This window comes from Macrobrachium nipponense, chromosome 5, assembly GCF_015104395.2.
Source record: "Macrobrachium nipponense isolate FS-2020 chromosome 5, ASM1510439v2, whole genome shotgun sequence".
In the NCBI taxonomy this organism is placed as follows: Eukaryota; Metazoa; Arthropoda; class Malacostraca; order Decapoda; family Palaemonidae; genus Macrobrachium; species Macrobrachium nipponense.
Genome location: NC_061107.1, coordinates 132,934,756 through 132,952,255, shown reverse-complemented (window position 1 = coordinate 132,952,255; position 17,500 = coordinate 132,934,756). Strand labels below are relative to the sequence as shown.

Sequence of the window (17,500 nt, the reverse complement as noted above, 5' to 3'; positions counted from 1 at the left end):
GTTATGTTCCGCAGGAAGAAAAAGGCCCAACTTTATGTTATTAAGTCATGAGGACATGTTTTGCGTCTCAGAGTTATTTTGGGACGTTGAAAGCTGTTAGAACTTACAGCATTCAACTGGTGGTCGTCTTATATCTAATGACTGCCTTCGTTTGTTGAAAAGAATTTCGGGGAATTTACATTTCACTTAATTTCGTTTTATTTTCATGTTCCTACAAATCTGGACTCATATCATTGACATGTCAGTCTTCAAGGCAAGATATATATATATATATATATATATATATATATATATATATATATATATATATACAAACTCCATCAGGACACACACATATGTGTGCGTGCGTGTTTGTGTGTGTGTGTGTGTGTGGTTTCTTATCCTGATTTGTATGTACGTTATCATTTGACATTTCTAATAACCAAATAGGCAATTCTCTCTATACCTAAGATGAAGAAAAAAGTAAGATCCCTTCACCAAGACTTATATTCGTCTTGATAATAATTTCAAAAATATATACGTTTTCTGAAAATGATTTCAAGGTACTGACGGTTAGAAGAATTCCCCTCAGAAAGATCAATACCTATTTAAGTGACTGTCACTAAAAATCTTTGCTCAGCAGTCTGACTGGTGATTATTGTTCGCTGACATACGAAAGAGGCAGTTTGCCGGGGTAGACTATTTAGCCGACAGTAAGGACATTACTGAAAAACTTCATGGAGTTAAATTAATAATGTAATATTTCACTCGTGTTTAAAAGAAATCCATTTCCTATTGAAGTGCGTTGGTCATAAATGTCATGTTCCTGAAATTCTCACCTGTGCAATCGAGTTTGCTATATGAGCCGTGACTCATTAAGCTGGTCTGACCTATAGCGTTGCCAGAAGCACGATTATGGATAATTTTGTACGTTTGATGATTAGAAGGTGAATGACCAAAATACCAATTTGCAGCCCTCTAGCCACAGTAGTATTTAAGTCCTGAGGGCGGACAGAAAAAGTACGGACGGAGTGACGAAGCCGTCACAATGGCTTTCTTATACAGAAAACTAAAATAGCCAGGCTGCAAAAGGCACGTATTCAGCGCCTCAGTGGCGTGGTTGGTATGGTGTTTGCTTCCCACCTCGGTGGTCGCGGGTTCGATTCTCGGCCATTCCATTGAGGAGTGAGAGATGTGTATTTCTGGTGACAGAAGTTCACTCTCGACGTGGTTCGGAAGTCACGTAAAGCCGTTGTTCCCGTTGCTGAATAACCACTGGTTCCAAGCAACGTAAAACCACCATACAAACAAAAAACAAACAAAAGGCACGTATTCGTCACGTAGGTATTCCTGTCCTCCGTGTTAAAATCACACGTGAGAATGCCCCTCTCAGCCCTTTAACGAGTAACCCTTCACTCAAGAAGGAAGCCATAGGTGCGCAGATGGTATATGGAGGAAAGAACCCCGTTTAACAGCTTTTTTTTTTTTCTTGAGACTGGAAAATCCCCCCCCCCCCCACCCCTCACATACATAATAGTAGATACTTGAACTTGCTTATATGTACGTCTCTTCCCTTAGACGGGCTTTCTGGAAGTACTTTAGAATTAAATTGATAGTCTCATGCCCTTCTCAGAACTCTGTGACGGTGAACCAGACAAACGATTAACTACCCTTTTCACAATCAACTAAACAGGTCAATAGAAGAACAAAGAACCTTTTAAGAAAACGAACCTAAACCACCTCTCGCACCTGGGACCGATAATGTTATATAAAACATGGAACTCTTTGTGACACTAAACTCAAATGAAATTTTTTTTTTTTCCAGCTAATTAAAAGTAGCATTAAAACATATTCGAAAACTAACCGATAAAATCCGTAGAGTTATCTGATCGTCAACGAATTTTTTGTGTTGTCTATCTCATTTTTTCTTTTTATTACGAGCGCCTCAGTGGCGTGATCGGTATGGTGTTGGCGTGCCACCTCGGTGGCCGCGAGTTCGATTCTCGAGCATCCCATTGAGGGGTCAGAAATGTGTATTTCTGGTGATAGAAGTTCACTCTCGACGTGGTTCGGAAGTCACGTAAAGCCGTTGGTCCCGTTGCTGAATGGGGTTCCATGCAACGTAAAAACACCATACAATAATAATAATCTTTTTAGTATTACGATATTTTTATTCTCTACAGATCAAGGCTAAGTGTATATGCCAGTTCATTTTTATTTTTGATGCGGATAACTGTTATTATTTTTGTGTTTTGATTACAGGTGCTTTCCTCATACCCTACATTGTCTGCGCCATCGTCGGTGGAGCACCCATGTTTTTCCTCGAGGTGGGGATTGGGCAATTTATGAGTGAAGGAGGCATCTCCGTCTGGAAAATGTCCCCCTTATTTCAAGGTTGGTTGCTTTCCGAACTCATCCCTTAAGTCTTTCTGAAATTATGAAAACACACGACTCTCTTGTAGTTTTCGCTACCGGTGACTGTATCGCTTCTATTCTACAGCAGCGTTTCACTTTCAGGTATCGGATATGCTGCCATCGTGGTGTGTAACTGGTTAAACATATATTACATAGTCATCATAGCTTGGGCTTTATACTACTTCATCTACTCATTCCAAGCAGAGCTGCCATGGTCATCATGCAACAATGAGTACGTTGCCTTTTCCGTTTTCACATTTCTCGAAAATTTTACTTGATTATATCATATGATACTTTCCTTCAACTTCACTATTTTAGTTGGGTTCTTTATAATTAAGAGCGTCTTTACGGAAGGAGTTATACTGTACATATAAGATGTTTGTACAATTAAGATGATGCGCTTTTACAGCTAGAGTTTGGGCTACTAATCTTTTTTTTTTTTTCTTACAGGTGGAATACCGACGCCTGTGTTTCCTTTTCTGGGACAGCAAACCATACTATCATAGCAGATATTAAAGCCTTGAACTTGACGCCAAAAGACTCTGTTGTTGAATTCTGGGAGTAAGTACAACATTCTTGCTCTTTCTATTTTGGTTCATCTTATTTTATCCATTTTATAAACATCACAAACTATCTAACTAAGCATGAGATGAAAAGCATACAATACTGACAACAGTATTGTGCAGATTTTTTCAAAACACTTTGTAACGTTTAGCCTTATTCTTACATATTTCAAGCTTCCTAGATTGCCTCCAGGTTTATCTCCTATGTGAAAGACCACATCTTTATCTTTGTTTGCTCTCTCCTGTCAATTGCAGCCGGAAAGTGCTCCAGATCACGGAAGGAGTGCACGACATGGGAGACATGGTGTGGCCACTCTTCGGAACCCTCTTCTTCTCATGGCTGTGCACGTATTTCGCCATCTGGAAGGGCGTCAAGGTGACTGGCAAGATCATGTACTTCACAGGTAGGTTTCATCCTAAAGGGCGACCGATGTTCAAACACAGAAATAAGCAAAAAATTATTGGTGGCGCACGCGACCCACCATCACAGCGAATCACTTCCTCCCGGTTTGCTATACTTGGCATATGTGAAATAGTTGCCATTAACTGCAAACGCCCCCGAGACTCGAGCGAACCAGCCGCTCATTTATTAACCAGCATTACATTTCAGAAGTGAATTGGTTTGCTGATCTTGCAGTACTAACGAAACATCTTTACAGCTACTTTCCCGTATGTGATGCTAACGGCGCTCCTGGTACGAGGGGTGACACTTCCTGGGGCGTCTGAGGGTATCCGCTTCTACTTGGAGCCTAAGTGGGAGAAAGTCCTCGATCATAAGGTAATTATTAAAATGCGTTTTCAGGGCCAAAGGCAGGGCACTTGGTCGCGTCTGCGGGCAGTCTCGTGCGGTAGATGAGGCAACAACGTTCGTCAGTCTTGCAGGTAACAGTAATTTTAATGCTTGGCTACCAGTCTCCTCCCCAACACCTTTCATCGGCATATTTTAAACGCTTATTTTAAGCCTGTTTCGTGTGATGTTATCGAATCAAGGCATATACTGTTCTATGATATATTGGCTGTATTGTACATGCAATATGACTTCACAGGTTCGCAGGTCGAGTCCCGGTCTGATCCGCTAATAATGTCTTGAGCTTGTGACTTTGGCTCCATTCTGTATACAGTATATATAAAGATTTACACTCATTCAGGTCGTCTTAGTAGAGATCCATGGTCGACGGGGGGAGAATGTTTACAAATGTATATGTATTTTTGTCTATCAGATGTTTCTTGGACTGTCAGTTATTGCTGGTTTCATTTCATAGAACCTTGGTTTTTCCTATGACGGTGTGACCTCTTATGAAGATTTATTGATATATCAACTGTCTTGAAATGAAAATGATGGAACACAAGTGCATTTTTGAAGCTTGCATGCGAATTTAAGAGATGTATTTTACCTGTTGCAGAGTTGGTATATCCAGTGCCTGTACCTTGAATATTATTTTTGTTTACAGAACACTGTATCCATAAGTATTAATTCTAATTAAGACGTCATCTGAAGTCATTGCTTTTCAGCCATATTAGTTGCACTGATGTCAAGCAATTACCCGCCTGGTTAAAACAGTTTGCACTGAACATAACTTGGTCGTTGGCGATCCTGCGCGGATTGGACGAGTCAAGGGGTATTTGTATTTCACCAGAATTATCAATTGGGAATGTGGCATTGTACTGTTAGTGCTACCAGGCAATTTTATTTATTTTTGAACATGGAACATTATGAAGGTGATCCATATGTATGGATCCTCCTTTTTCAATAGTGACAATCATTTTGAACCTTATTGAATGGCCCATTTTCTTCATTTATCATAATTTAAACTTTTTCTGACAAAAGTTTTTCTTATGTAGGCACGCATAACACCGAAGAGCTCATGAAATTTTCTTTACTGATGAAGTGGTGGTATGAGGACTGTTGTAAAGTTACAAACTTTCGGCTCTTGAATAATTTTTACTTTAGAAAAGAACAAAACGGAAAATATAGATCAAAGTATTGAATCCTTTTTCCTAAGAGCAAATATAGAGAAATGATAAAGCTGGGAACATAAAATTTTCAAGAAGGATTTTAATAATAATCTTTATCTTTAGATTTCTAGATCGAAAAGCAAAGTAAAACGCTTAAATCTGGATCAGAATTTTTCCTCAGAAGAGTAATATAATTATTTCGCAAAGACAGATAAATTTGTAAGCTCTGGTTTTATGCTTTTACCATTCAAAGGATGACTTATCGGAGAACATCAGTATCAATAGGACTAAGTGTTTGAAGCCTTGTCTTATTACCAAATATTTTATAGGCTGGTGATGTTAGACTCACTCTTGGTGTATGCTATCAGAGTATGAGGACCAAAACCTTGCGAATAAATGAATAGATGATATGGATCAGATACATTTGTTCTATGATTAGAAATGTGGCTGGACCTGTGCCTATTTCTATCTTTGATTAATATAACAGATTATCTCGAATATGATACAGATAGTTTTGCATATGTATAAAAATGGAATGACCAGTTCTTGTTTTGAATCAGTTGAAATGAGAAAAAGGGAATGTAGGTTGAGGACTTTGCTTGCTCGTTGAATGCATTCCTTACATGAACTTGGAACCCCACATCTTATTCTTATTGGAAAACCTTGGACGCACAGACGAGGCATGATGGAGGTTATGAGATAAAAGATCAGTTTCTAAGATCTATCAGTGACAGGCTGCACCATTCACACAAAGGAAGCCCGAAACATATGTCGCACTTCAAGTCCCCGCCCCCCAACCCAACTCCCTTCATTTTTTTTGTTTGTTTGTTTCCATCATATGACTTTCAAGTCAGATGTAACTGATTACAGACACTTTCCCAAGAATTAACAAAGTGCACACACAGAGCAGCACTGACAGGTCTCACGTCAATAATAATTGATGAAATCTAGAGCACGTAGCCCTTACCAGAACGGCAAAATGAGCCCTGACATAAGATAGTATTTCTTTTGAAGAAATTATATTATGCCATCCACTTTTCACGTCGATTCAAACCTGTACATTTGACTCTCCGTGATTTCCAAAACTCTTACTTAAAAATCCACAGAAAGGATTCTCATTAAATACTTTACAATAAAAGAACTGCTATGTTATGTGAATGTTAAGGACAAGCTACAGTGCTGATGCTAAGTATTGTGTGATGACGCTCGACATCATCATGACAGCTCTCATGAGAAAAATGAAATGGCCAAGTATAAGCCCTTCTCTGTTTATTTTCTTGGTCTTTTGTCTGGACAATCAAACTTGGAAACTGAAATATGTCATAATTGAAACACTTGGCATATGGCACGAGGCAAAAAAAGAAAAAGGCTCCTTCTGGGCTGTTTCTTCCGTCAGATATTTCCACATTTTTCTTTATCTTCACAGGTGTGGAACGATGCTGGTACCCAGATCTTCTATTCTTATGCTGTCGCCCTGGGTGGAATGATTGCCCTTGGTTCATATAACAAGTTCGACAACAACTTCATCAAGCAATGCAGTTTTCTTTGCGTCTGCAACTCCATGACATCTATATTTGCTGGTTTTGGCATCTTTAGTATCCTTGGCTTCATGAGCTACCAGCTAGAGCTGCCCATGGAAGAAGTTGCTGAGGCTGGTAAGTCATTCTAAGAAAATGTGTACTATTCTTATACTACAGAATGCGGTTATTGCAAAAGCTGGTATGTAGCCAAATCTGAAAACGATACTAAATTCTATTCTAGTGTCTCATTCCTATTACAGGTCCTGGTTTGGCCTTTATTGCCTATCCAAAAGCTATGGCAGCCATGCCATTAGCTCCACTGTGGTCAGCACTATTCTTCTGCATGATTCTCATGGTCGGAATGGATTCACAGTTTGTTCAAGTAAGTTTATAGCACTTTCAAAAAAAAAAAAAAACTTCATGATTCCATTTGTCTTTTTATATAATGGTAAATTGTCTTTTATAATATTCATGTCTTGTTCTCAGGTGGAATCAGTAGTAACAGCAATCGTTGACCTGTTCCCTGATGTTCTTCGTGTTGGTCGACGACGTGAAGTTCTAGTTGCCGTTGTATGTCTCTTCGACTTCGCAATAGGCTGTACAATGGTTATGCAGGTACGTTAGGCTTCAGCTGTCCTGACATTCTGATAAACTTTGAGACCATGCTTTCATATCAGTAAAGTAATATTGTACCAAGGTACTTTTTGTAATATTTTCTAATTTTTGTAAAACCATTACTTCTCTTTTCAGGGAGGAATGTATGTGTTCCAAATCTTTGACACCTTCTCAGCAAGTGGCATCATTTTATTGACTATTTGTTTCTGCGAGAGCATGGTCATCGGATGGGTGTATGGTGCAAAGAGGTTCTATGATAATATTACTATGATGCTCGGATACACGATCAGTCCTTACTTCCAGATCTGCTGGAGATTCTTGACTCCCATCATGACTGTTGTAAGTATAGTATTTGCTCCAGATAAGTAAATAGTTATGATCATCAGAAGTAATCCACAAATGACATGGCTAACAAGTTGCTATTTCTAGATGAGGTTTAGCTACGTATTTCCTGAGTTCTTAACAATGTAGCGATACTAATTACGACCTTCAATTTGCAGAGTATGGTAGTGGTCGCCTTAATCTTCAATGAACCACTGACATACAACAAGACTTACCTATACCCAGGCTGGGCTCAAGGACTTGGTTGGCTCCTTGTGGTAGCATCTCTGATTTGGATTCCCACTTACATGGTCTACAAGTTCTTCCAGTATCCTGGAACATGGAGGGAGGTAAGTTATGAATAATTCCCAATGGAAGTGACTGCAAAGTACGTTCATGCTTCCTCTGGCCTGACTGAATAATCAATGCGCAATCATAGATTAACAGATGAACGTTGTTTCATCACTGTATGATAATACATTAAGGTTTCAATGTTTCTTTATATTAACGAAAAGGAACACATTTATGGAACAGGTTAGCCTGAATATTGAAATAAAATCTTTAAATAGATTCTTGTATTACAAAAATAGCGAGATTTATACTAAATTATTAAGATTCTCAGTACTGAGGAATCACACCATAAACGCATAATGGATGTTCCTATCTTGTAAAAATAGTATCATCCCTCATTACTGAATAGCTTCAAAAACACTTACTTAAAGGGTAAACAACATATTCCCATCCATTCTCTAGTTTATATATGAAGGGATAACAATCTCGTCGTATTAGTTGAATAATAGTATTACTTAATAGCATTATTTAATCTATTAGGTAATAGTAATATTCAATAGCATCATTTAGGTTATATTGTTGTATATTATTCTTTTTTGTTACCGAAGTTAGCCTCTGATTCAGAATATCCCTTCTTTGTTGTGTTCGATGCAGAATTGACGTTTCATATCATTTTCTATTGTCTTTCTTCAGAAATGGATTGCTTCAACTCGGCCTATCCTGAAAGCTCATCATCTCCGACCACAAGACTGGAACGAGAATCCTAGCCTTGAATACAAGAAAACAATGACGATGGATCCCCTGACGGAAAGTGCTTAAGAACCTCCCGTTTTCTTTCTAAAGGTATTACGTGAAGAAGCAATCCAAATATGTTTCCAAGGAAAACCTTTTACATCATGACGGTCAGAGCAAGAGCACGAGACATAATCAGAGCATGATTCTCAGAATACAGCAGTCTTTTACTGCTGGGAACTGACATGCTAACATGAAATGGGGGGCTATACCTAGCGAATGCACAACAAATATTTCTGAGTGTTAAGTTCGTCGTTGGTGTGATGCTCATTTTTGCATTGTTCCTAGCTTATTTGCTCATAACTGTGCTGTAGGCTGTCGTCGTGATGGCGGATAGGATCATTTTACTACATAAGAATAACAAAAGTACATTAAAGACTGTCAACTCTGTGTACTTCTATAGGAATACGGAAAAATAACACTAGTATTTTACAACAAGGGAGAAAGAACTCAGTGCTATTTATACATCGCTTATAGCACAATCTTTCAGGAACTTTTGTTTTGGATGCACAATTACAGCATACGCGGGGAAAGTAAATCTAATGTTAACATAATTATGAGATTTGCACCTACTAAATTCGTTCGATCCTCCATGTAAAGAAAAATTAGACACATTCCGTATAGGGAAATACTTTTAACATAATTTCTCAGAACCTTTGATGTTCAGCGGATGAGAACGACATTCAGCTATTCTGATACAATAACGAATACATTGTGAACCATTTTTGAGTGGTTTCACATTACATTGCTATAATCAGAAAAACTTTGAATATTTTTTCTTCCAATTTACATTAGATAATGTCACGCCTGCTGTTTGTTTTGCAAGTGTAGGCAGAGAAAGCTTTTGATATTCTGAAGGGGAGTGATTTCTATAACAGGTGGCAAGATTTTGCCTCGTTATTCTCTTTGCAAGACAGTGGACGTAGTATACCCAAATGAGAGCACGGTGTCAAAGAAGTTATAATCAACTGTTCATTATTCCGATTAGAACCATATTAGATTGTTCATTGTATCAAACACAGCGCAAAGGGGTAATTACCCTTTTTTATTGTCGAAAAATTATGACATTCTGAAGTTCAATTCGCTCAAAACTTCATAGTCTAAATCTTTATCAAAATGGTTTAGCGTGTGTGACATGCTGATGCTTCACACAGAATCCGTACTACAGAAGCATAGAGTATTGCTATGTTTCCTAATCACTGGTAAGACGCCCCGAAGCTGTGCGTGAAACTTACTTGAGTAATATCATAGGAAGATCCAATAGTTAAGTCGAGTTGAAAACTCCACAGATAATTTGTAGAAGAGTATTTTAGTTATAAGCTCATATAGTTGTAATGGTTGTTGTTCCTACAACCATTATAAATTTTTAACTGATCTGTATAACCATTTTCATTCTGCATCATTATAATCATCAGTTCACCATTTCATTGTTTTGTCTGCATTTCATGGCTAAAATTGTGTATCTTTCATTATCATATTTGTATATTCAGAAGTGCATATTTTCTAAGTATGTGTAGTTTTAAGGATATTTTAGTGAGCATCTGTGATGTTTCGAGAATGTTTACCAGTTTTACAATGAGGAACACAACTTTCGAGTTTTGTCTTGTACTGCACTTAATTCAGTAGTTTATGACTATCAATTCTCAATTCTCATGGTCAACAGAGGATTTAATAAAAGAAAAAAAAATTGCTGATGAAAAGACAAGTGGTGTAAATAGCATCAATTTTCCTTTAGAAATCCTTGCCCGAATTCAGAACAGCCTTTACTCCCTTTAGGATTTGGGAAAAAAGCAACGTTCCATGGTGGGGCTCCACGATGTTTCTATACTTCCCGGCAAATGCTGATCCAGTACCTGAATCCTTTTTTTTTTTTTTTTTTTGCGTGCTAGAATAACAACATATCAACTAAATTTTCTTTTCGTTAAGAGCAACCTCCAAATTCATCTGACATATGAGCGATATTGGGATTTTTACATTCTCATTCGCTCGGCTAATTTGAAATACGATCGAAAGAAAAGGAACTTGATAGAGGTGATCGTTAAGCGACTGTATGGAAGAGGGAATAAGGTGCATCTATTTATAATGTCACCTGTTGAGATTCAGTATAACTAGATTTTTCCGGCTGTTTCTGTTAAATGAAGAAAACTTCGACTTATTGAATGTATGAAGACAATATAGAAAACTTTATCAGTGAACTTTGCTTTTTTCCTTTTAACGATATTCTTATGAATAGGCCATTGAAAAAGCATTTGATTAGTTCATTTAATATCAGAAAAGCTATTACTATACGATTTCCATAAATCTGTTAATCATACTGACTTATTATGGAGGAAAAACTTTCTTGTTGCCGTTAAAGAATACACATATTCACTATTTATTTTTCGTCTCAGGTGAGGAGTTAGTCAGAGTAACAGTTGTATCATTCCATTATTAGTCACTCTCTCCCATGAAATAAGTAGCCTGTTTGCCTTCATACGATACATTTTTCCTCTTTTTTTGTAAGTTTCATTCATCTCCACAATGCATTCTCATTGAGCTTCTCATTCTCTTGTATTATAGATCATGCACAAGTTCGCCACTGAAATAATCCATTTTATATTGTCTTCCATTTCTGTATAGCAGGCAAATGGAGTTTTATTTTATTTGAGTTCTATTTCCTGTACTGGGGATAGTATTTTTTTTCATAACTGGACAAAGCTACTACCTTGAATGGCTTCTGGTATGAAATTGAAATTGTTTGCGGTATATGATCACAGCCTCGGGTTTACATATCGTTTCAATTTACATTTGGTGAAGTATGAGAGAGGATACTGCTTAGTCTAGGTATTATTTGAGTTCTGTGAACTTTAGTTGTATCAAGAGCTCTGAGTTTATTACTTCAAAATTAAGGGGATGAAACTCTACAATGATCTTCGGAATGGAAAGCTCAGACTCTTTCAAAGACTGGGGCAATATTCTACTAGGTTTCTTTTCATTTTACTAGTCAAATTCCATTAACAAAATAATTTATTGTAAACTTGTAAAAGAGTCTTAATTCACACATAATAGTTACAAATATATAGATAGTTTCGTTGTTTTATGAGGCTATATTGCGCTACCGGAAATATATATATAAAAATAAAACTTAACATCACACTTAAATCATTTAACCTTACAACAGTTAAAAATCTGATAGACAATATTGCTCCAACCTTTTTTTTATAGTGTCTGCATTATGCTTACAGCTAAGTTGAATTTTTGTAAACTGAACCTGCCAAACATCGACTATGAAATGTTTTTAAAGAGTATTGCTATGTTTTAAGTAACATCACGGGATCGCAATTTTTTCTTAGGATGCATTACGATATCATTCATGTGACGTTAATGAGGAACATCACAAAATCATGCTGCTGATCCTATTTTGGAAAATGATGAGTTAGTAATTAATTTTGGCAAATGGTCACTGTCATCATTATCATTGCATATCATTGCTTGAGCGTGTTTCACAGCAGAAACTTAGTGAGTGCCTTGAGAAGGGCTAGTATCATCATCATTCAGATGTTACGTGCTGGCAATTCTGAAGCACCGTGGAACTGGAACTGAGGATTCGTTCAGGCCGAATAGATATCAAGTTTTTAAATGTTACATTAATTGTTGTTGTATTTGTTAATGATATTCAACATCTGACTTCAAAGCATACGTTGTATTTGTTAATGATATTCAACATCTGACTTCAGAGCATACAGCAAAGTCATTTTAAGCAATAATACTGTTATAATATAATCTAAAAGAAATGTGCGATGTTATGAATCCCAGAGTTTTGGCAGAAACTGTTGTCATGAAATTTGGAGCATTTCATTATACTTTGTAGTTCAAATCTCATTTTACATAATAATGTAAGAGAAAAATGACCTATTTAGAGACGGCCAGAGGTGATTGGTCTACAGTAACCCAATCAGGCTCTTTCCTTATTTGTGAAAATATTAAATAGTGTTTTTGGAGAGCTGTAAAACTATATTTTCGTACTGTAAAATATGAATATGGTCTGTGCTGTTAAATAAACTATAAATATATGTGTGTTTTATTTGTTTACTGCATTATATTAAGTATATTTTGATATTGCAAAGGGTTGGTGTTCCCTGGACTGGGCACTTTTGAGTAGTGAAGATCGTTCGGATCAAACTTGCATTTAGTAAAGATGCTAAAGCTTTCGCCATCGGTCAAATACAGGCATTCTTTAAACAGATATAATTGTAATAGAAAGGAAGGTAGCTTATTGGCCTGATGGCCGAGTGTGGAAAAATGAACCCAATAAATTCCAAAGAATATTATCATTTTAGGTATCAGAAACAGGAAATGACTACTACAGAAGTTCTGGACACAATATTAGGTCATGTTCTGTAACAGAACATAACCTACTAGTGTCTTAAATTGTGGATTCTAAAGCTGAAGTAATTATCAACAACAAGAAAAATAAGTTAACATATCACGGTTTGTAAGTGTATCCACTATAAGCAGCAGTTCAAAATTCAAATGATCAATACAAGCGCCTCAGTGGCGTAGTTGGTTTGGTGTTTGCTTCTCACCTCGTTGGTCGCGGGTTCGATTCTTGGCCATTCCATTCAGGAATGAGAGATGTGTATTTCTGGTGATAGAAGTTCACTCTCGACATGGTTCGAAAGTCATGTAAAGCCGTTGGTCCCGTTGCTGAATAACCACTGGTTCCATGCAACGTAAAAACACCAAACAAACAAAACAAATGATCAAAACGATGACATAGATTTGGCCAGCCTTATGCTTGCACGGGCTCTTGCTTTACAGCAGCCCGTAACAAAATGAATACGACGAGTGCCTCTTCACCTTCTCTTAGCCAGAGTCAATATAGATATTGACTTTGCTCTTAGCAAATTTCTTCACTGATTACGTGTAGGTATTGATGAGACAACCTACGACATTGGGCCAGTCTTTTTGGCGGGCAACGTCTTATTAATTTTAGGCCAAAACAAAGAACATTCTTGAATTCAGTTTAAAACAATTAGCTACAGTAATTAGCCCGGAAATGCTTTGTGGCACTAATATTCAAACTGAAATTAACAGTGTCTAGTTACTTATGGTCGCCTATTGTGTTATGATATCAGCGAATCTGACGTCGTCTGTATTTTTTTTTTTTTTTTTTTTTTTTTTTAAAGAACGACAAGGATTCCCGACTTTCCCGTCGGTTTCCAAGACAGCATGGCATTCTGCCAAAGTCTTGGAATTACTGTGACGGAGAAAGTAACTGTCGTTAGACAAGTAAACATTTTTGGCAGTGCTAAACGACAGTAAGGTTCCCATAATCCATAGTGTAAGAAACGCAGTTGTTCTCGTTGAGTGATTGTAAGGTCACGTTCCCAAATAACGGTTATTAGCTGTAGAAATCCTTTTTATTTACTAATTGCTGTTATGGCATAAAAGCATCAGTGAAAGTTATAAACTTTTAAAAACAAAAGCCAGTCAGAGGTCATGGAAGGAAATGTGTGCTGGTGTTTGTAAAGTGAGCTTGTCTCGACGAGAAAGCTTTAGTTTTGTTGAAAACCCACACTGTGGTGCCAAGACCCCTAAAATTGTTCCTCAGATTCAAAAGTTAACCTTGCCAGAGGAAGTCTGTGGTTATAAATGATGAATGTGCCGCCTACAGATGCCTCCCTTCCCTGCATATGAGAACAGGTCGCTATTCCATGCCTTTAATCTAGTGTTCAGTGCTCATATCCAGAACGTACTAGATAGGTAATGAGATGTAGCATGAAAATTATTTCATAGAACATTTTATTTGATATACTCCTCCAAGAAACAATCTTTATTTCGACAAATTTCTCCAAGAAACATTTTATTGGATATATTTCTCCAAGCCAAGACTCGAGATGAAATATTGCTTTTACATCAGTTTGTTTCTAAGGCTAGCAGCAGAGCTGTACCCAAGGCCCAAAGGCCTTGGTTGTAGCCCCCCTTTCAAGATAGCCCTGATCCCTGTACCCTTGTCCCAGCCTTAGAATGCCCTTTCTCTCCCTCTGATGATCCCATATGCCGACACCCCGAGTAAGGTTAAGTGGTTGGGCAGTTTTGTGCACGAAGATATCCTTTACTATTAATATAATCTTTAAGCTAAGCGATATACGAAATAGTATATATAATGTAGTACAGGCACGGATGGTTCCAAGGGTATGTATTTGATGGCGGGGCGGAGGTGGGTGGGCGGTGAAAGCAAATTTGACCAACTCGAGTCAGTCAGTGTTGAGGTTTGACCAACACGAATTCTTTTATATTTATATATATATATATATATATATATATATATATATATATATATATATACATATATACATATGTATATATATATATAATATATATATATATATATATCTATTATATATTAAAATATAATATACACATATACATATATACATATATTGGTAAGGGTCCTAAGCCCGTATACCGCGGCGAACTAGACTGTGGCAGTTGGCGTTTTTCTGTAGAATTTTACCTCCTGAACAAGAATTTAAAGTGATATTTTTTTGGCCGGCTGTAACTAACTAGTAAATTTTACCTTTGAACTCTATCCTACAGTAGGGGGACCGATGGGATTGCGGGGTTTTACCCTCCCTAAAACCCCGCAATCCCATCGGTCAAGCAAGAGCCTTAATTCAATCCCATGTAATGACACAGTTAAAAGGAATATCATTGAATCTTGTTTCATCAAGTCAAACAATGGAAATGTTCTAAATTTAAGTCTGGTTTTATTTAAACTTGATGCTTTCATAATGAAAAAAGTTGTAGATAAATATAAGCAACAAAATTAAAATATTCAGTTTTTTCCACATGTTTTGGACTGTAAAGAAACTTTGTAATTTCGGTTAGGGCCAAATCTGTTTAGGTTTGTGTCCGTGTGATATCTGATAAACCTGGATTATCTCTTTTAATTCTTACCCTTTTGACAATTAACCATCTGGTATTCTTGATCTTGTTGTGTACCTGAGACCTTTCTCTCCAATTGTATTTCATTCGTTCCATTAACAATGTTCTTATAGTAGTACCAATCTATGGTGAGGGTTTTGTTGGGTCGAAAGTCATTTACGTGCGGTGCCAAACTTCCATTCTAAGGAAATTTTATGGAATATTGGTCGTTGTTATATGCCAAAACTGAAGGGAATTACTCTGAAATATTTGCTAAACTGGTTCTTTACGTATACAGTTGTTAATGATCAACATTAAGTTTTTCAATATCATATTTTGAGAAACGTGGCAGACATGTTTGCCACATCTACAATCTCGATTCTCAGGTCAAGTATCGAAATCTGTATCTGTCATCAAGAAGAATATACCCTTCGTTAATCTCTTAAGAATGGTCAAATCTTATAGCTGGGGTCTTTTATGGTGAAGGTAAGGATTAGCAGATGTAAATATAGTTGGCGCTCAAACACGTGTGTGTTTGTGTGTGATTAAATGCTTAAAAGATGCCTGTTATCTGAACTTTTCTATAAATTGAGAAATTTGGGGCCAAGTGAAAAGTTTCATAGCGAAACATAAACGATTTTTGATATGCAAAACCTATCGGAACTTACTAAAGAAACTCTGGATACTGTGACACCTGTAAATTGGGAAAATGCCGTAAAGGACATGCCGAGCAATTGCAAGTGGAAGATGCAGCAAAAAAAAGATATCTTGATTGATAAATATATTGATTCATTTATTGTAAGTCTTGACTCTTCTGATGAGGAATCTTCTGATGAGGAGTCCTCTTAAAGCATTCCTCTCTCTATCGTCTTTTTACGCTGTTCTGTACTGTTCTCTTTGAAAACCATCGTCAATGCATGCATCACGAGGTTAAATAGTGTATCATCATTATTCTTATTTATTATATACGGTATTTATTACTCGAATGTTTCTAAAATAAATTTAATAATTAATGTATGAAATTTATCATATCCATGATTTCCCTTTAGTTTTCTCTCACGTAGGTTGTTAATTTTAAAGTTAATTGAAAGAATCAAAAAAAGAACTGTTTCATATATGAAGTTTTTAACGCCAATACACACTATCTGAATAAAGGAAAAATAAATTTATTACCAGCGAACCTTTCTAAGACAATTAGAGTGGGCATTCCCCTGTCACCAGACTCTGAAAGGAGGATAATCTGTACAGGACAGAGGTTAAGACCTAAGGGTAATGTTTCCGTTGGGTGATTGGTAAGAAATACAGAGCTTTGACTTTGGCCGCTTCTACAAAGAACTTTAAGATATGGCAACGCTTGTTTTCGCTTTTAGACACGCCCAAACCCTCACCTTAGATTGGTACTACTATAGTAAAGACGAAAGCGCTTGGATTTCTGATTATCATTTTCCTGTGGTATTCACTTACATATATATATATATATATATATATGTGTATTATATATATATATGCTATTTTTATATAATATATATCTATATATCCTATATATATATAATATATATATCATATATATATTTTATATAATATACAAGATATATATATAATATATAGAATATATAATTATATATATTTTATATTTTTAATATAATTATACATATATATATATATATAGGATATATATATATATATATTATATATATACATATATATATATCATATCATATATCTATTTTATATAATACTACCATATATATGTCATATATATTATATTATAATTTATTTTATTTTATATATATACCTATATATATATAGATATATATATATCTATATATATATATCATATATATATCTATAATATAATATATATATATATATAAGATCAAATATAATAGATATATATATATCTATATATATATATATATATATATATAAATATATATATATATATATATATATATATATATATATATATATATATATATATATATATATATGTATACACATATATATATAATATAAAATATATATATATATATATATATATATATATATATATATATATATATATATATATAAATATATATATATATATATATATATATATATATATATATATATATTTAATTACTTCTAGGGCACAAT

General features: G+C 35.7%; 1 protein-coding gene across 1 annotated transcript in view; it reads left to right on the top strand.

The window, feature by feature from the left end:
* The window catches only part of LOC135215653 (sodium- and chloride-dependent GABA transporter 2-like), a 21,796-nt gene extending 9,292 nt beyond the window's left edge, over positions 1 to 12,504 (top strand). Inside the window, exons 2-12 of the mRNA XM_064250581.1 lie at positions 2,242 to 2,373; positions 2,497 to 2,626; positions 2,845 to 2,955; positions 3,213 to 3,361; positions 3,617 to 3,735; positions 6,340 to 6,568; positions 6,694 to 6,815; positions 6,920 to 7,048; positions 7,184 to 7,387; positions 7,549 to 7,719; positions 8,354 to 12,504. Of these exons, the coding sequence (XP_064106651.1) occupies positions 2,242 to 2,373; positions 2,497 to 2,626; positions 2,845 to 2,955; positions 3,213 to 3,361; positions 3,617 to 3,735; positions 6,340 to 6,568; positions 6,694 to 6,815; positions 6,920 to 7,048; positions 7,184 to 7,387; positions 7,549 to 7,719; positions 8,354 to 8,479 (1,622 nt within the window). The 3' untranslated portion in view covers positions 8,480 to 12,504. The remainder of the gene's footprint in view (positions 1 to 2,241; positions 2,374 to 2,496; positions 2,627 to 2,844; positions 2,956 to 3,212; positions 3,362 to 3,616; positions 3,736 to 6,339; positions 6,569 to 6,693; positions 6,816 to 6,919; positions 7,049 to 7,183; positions 7,388 to 7,548; positions 7,720 to 8,353) is intronic.
* Positions 12,505 to 17,500: the final 4,996 nt, after the last annotated feature.